General features: G+C 30.1%; 1 protein-coding gene across 1 annotated transcript; it reads right to left on the bottom strand.

Moving 5' to 3' along the window:
- Positions 1-275: 275 nt before the first annotated feature.
- LOC144997402 (uncharacterized) lies at positions 276-1,659 on the bottom strand. Its single transcript, XM_078957304.1, has 3 exons — positions 1,528-1,659; positions 935-1,214; positions 276-862 (listed from the first exon to the last, which is right to left on the bottom strand). The coding sequence occupies exons 2-3, from the start codon at positions 1,180-1,182 to the stop codon at positions 370-372; spliced, it is 741 nt and encodes a 246-aa protein (XP_078813430.1). The 5' UTR covers positions 1,183-1,214; positions 1,528-1,659; the 3' UTR covers positions 276-369.
- Positions 1,660-3,400: the final 1,741 nt, after the last annotated feature.

The raw sequence follows: 3,400 nt of genomic DNA, 5'->3' as shown, positions 1-3,400 counted from the left end.
GGGAGGACTCAGAGAAGCGCTCGATATGTAGAAAGAAGGAGAAGAAGAAAAAGAGGCGGACGTTTGTTGGTAGGCTAAGGAACTCCTTTTCTTGTCTTATCAAATCAGATCGTTTTTTGGCACATCTTACCCATTAAGAGAGGGAAAAGGGTTCAACCAAACAGTCTGAATCTTAATGGTTAAGATTCAATCTCTTGATGGGATCATTAAGTGGGGAAACAAACAGCCCCTTAGTCACTTATATTTTAGTTGTATTCAAACCATGGACCATATAGCAATTCGAAACAAATGTTTATAACAAAAAACTCTATAATTTTAACCAACATATCTACATCATTATCAACTAAACATAAATAAATAAATAACTCTTTACTCCATTGAAAATGGGATTGTTATGTTCATCAACTTTTGGCGATTATCATTGTCATTACTTTCAGCAATCTCCTTCAAACTAGTCCAAGATTTTCTTCTTTTTCTATTAGTAGATGCATTCTCTGATTTTTCTGCATTTGGATCATATGCCACCTTCTTCTTAGCCCCTGACCTATTCCTCTTCTTCTTGGACTCCAACAATGTCAATGTCGGAATTGCTGGATCAGAGTCGTTTTTTACTAAAATACCCATTTTACCCTTGTCAGGGTCGTTTAATGGTGGAGCTAGTATAGTGTTTGGTTTGGGCTTTGGTGGATTCGTGTTTCTTGGAGTGCCTCTTTTCATATTTTTGTGCATACAAAAATGACAAGTGTAGACAATGTTGTTTTGAGGATAATGACAAGATTTCTTGCCTTTTTGTCGAGCTTTTTTCTTGTTGTTTTCAATTCGAATTGTACAATTGTAGCCAGGATGAAGTATAGATTCACATCTACACAAGAACACAAGATATGACCAAATTGCCCTTAATAGTATTGTGTGTGTAGAGAGAAAAAGAGAGTACCTTTGACAAGTAAACAAGGATGGATCAACTGGTGTCGCCAAAGCCTCTGAAGAAGCTGCAAAATGGTGACTAAAAAAAGCACCCAATGAAGGTATGGATGCATCGTGAGTCGCCCACATTGCGAGATTCTTTATATGTTGTAATTTTAATGAAGATTTGGCATTTGTGTGTTTCTTCCCTGTTGAAGCTTCTCTAATTGTGACTGACATTTGAGGTCCAGAAAATGCAGGGGATCCTTTCTTGCCCATGTCTCTATTGTTTTGTTTAACAATGGTGGATCCTAATGTGCACAATCAAACAGTTGGAGATATTAGTCATATTACCAAATGAACAACATAAAACACATGGACAATAACAAGCATTCGATCAAGAACAGGCCCTACAGCGATCTTGAAAGAATTTCAGACAAGAAACAGATGTCAAACCAAATCTTGAAAGGAATTAGATGCCAGACCAGGAATTCAGTCAGGATTCGGATTAATTGATGTGATTCAAACACTAATTAGACACTAATCGAACAACTAATTGTAGCTGCTTCATCGAAGTAGACAAGCATACACTTGTACCTAACCACAAAAAAGAAAGTGACTTACGAGGAGATTGGAGAAGGTGAGACTGTAGCTGGTGGCGCCGGAGATCGGAGAAGGGTCGGTGGTGACGGTGGGATAGAAATTGCAGCTGTGTGAAGAAGAAGCGTGGAGGCTGATTTTGAACGAGGTACAGGCGTTTGGGGGCATTAAAGGAAGAAAAACCAGAATTTGGGCTTCTCTTTTATTTTTTAAATAGTTAGCCCGTAAAATTAAGATCGGTAAATATAAATTCATATTGCGAATTGGGCTTTTAATATGAAAACTTGTATCTACTTAGAAGGTTTTTTTTTTTTGTTAAACGTTATTTTCTCCTTGATATTTTCTAAAATTTTTAAAATTTTTATTTTCCATTTGGTATTTTATTATATTTTTCATTTTATTAAATGAAAATTCCACAAATTTAATATGTAAGGTATTTATTAGAAATGATTTATATATGTAATGTATACAATACATTAAAGTTTCATTAATTTTAATAATTCAAAATTTTTCTTATTTTTTATATAAATTCAAACTATTCAAATTGTTAAAATTTCATATTTAATTTTTTTTTAAATAAACTCATTTAATACATGGGTATCACACCTAGTTGAATATAAATAAAGACTAAAGTGGTGTTTGTTTTTTGGAAAAAAACATCTTCAGATCTTTTATTGTTGTGCGGTGCAGTACATGCGCATCACTTTTCATCTCGTAGTTGTTTGTTTTTTAGAAGCCTTCAGAGTCAAAAACCTCTGTGTGTGCTCTGTTTGGCACAACACTTGTACTGCCTCTTCCAACCTCTTTTTTTATTTTTTATTTTTTTCCTGCTGAAATTTTTATTATATGTTGTTGAAATTTTATTTCACTTTTTTTTTTTTTTATTCTTGTTGAATTTTTTTTATATTGAATAATGATAGATTCTTGATGAAATATCATTATTTTTTTGCTAAATATCTTTATTTTTTTTGTTGAAATATCATTATTTGTTATTGAAATATCATTAATTCTTTCCGAAATGTTATACATTATTAAATTTTTTGTATTAAAAAACTATTTTTGATTCATAAAGTTAGTTTATTTTAATTTTTTAATATCTGCAGTAGTATGCAGATGTTAAAAAAACAAACATGTTTCTTATTACAGTCTGCAGCCGTTTGGTCCACCTCTTCTACTGCAGAGGGTTGCAAATTGTTCCACAGACTTCATGAATTTTTGTTTCAAAAAATCAAACAGCACCTAAAACCGTTCGATGTGGAATTCGATTTCAAAGAAAGATTGAATACAAAGAAACATTAAAACATCTTCCTTTTTAATAAATAAAATAAGGTTAATATCCTTCTATCTTCTATCATTAATTGTAATTGTGAGATCCAGGTATTACATGAGTTAATTAAAAAAAGTTAAATATAAATATCTAAATATTTAAGAATTTTAGATTTATAAAAAAAAATAAAAAAAAATAATGAATTATTAAAATTGATTTTCTTATCTTTTAAATTTAAATAAATAAAAAAAATAAACTAATGAACTTTAATTTTGAAATTTTGAAATAAAAAGGTAAGTCCATTAATGAAATTGATATTCGTTTATTACTATATTTATTCTAATTATTACATTAAAGTATTATGTGAAATTTATTTAAATAGAAAAACTCATAAAATGACATGTAAAAAAAATCAATTTAAAATAACCACAAAATAACATTTGGCAAATTGAATGAGAGTGTGACATGTGATAAAATAAACTTTCATTTATCAGAGAAGATGCATCCTTTTAATAACATTTTTATTTGCCATGTGACACTCTTTTAAAGTTGTTTCTTTTTTCTTCCTGCTCTTATTAACTGCATCCTATATTTTTTATTACAATTTTAATTTGACATTCAAAATTTGAA

Source organism: Lactuca saligna, chromosome 5 (genome assembly GCF_052625555.1).
Source record: "Lactuca saligna cultivar CGN05327 chromosome 5, ASM5262555v1, whole genome shotgun sequence".
In the NCBI taxonomy this organism is placed as follows: domain Eukaryota; kingdom Viridiplantae; phylum Streptophyta; class Magnoliopsida; order Asterales; family Asteraceae; genus Lactuca; species Lactuca saligna.
The sequence above is the reverse complement of the archived record's forward strand: the minus strand, read 5'-3'. Positions and strand labels throughout refer to the sequence as shown.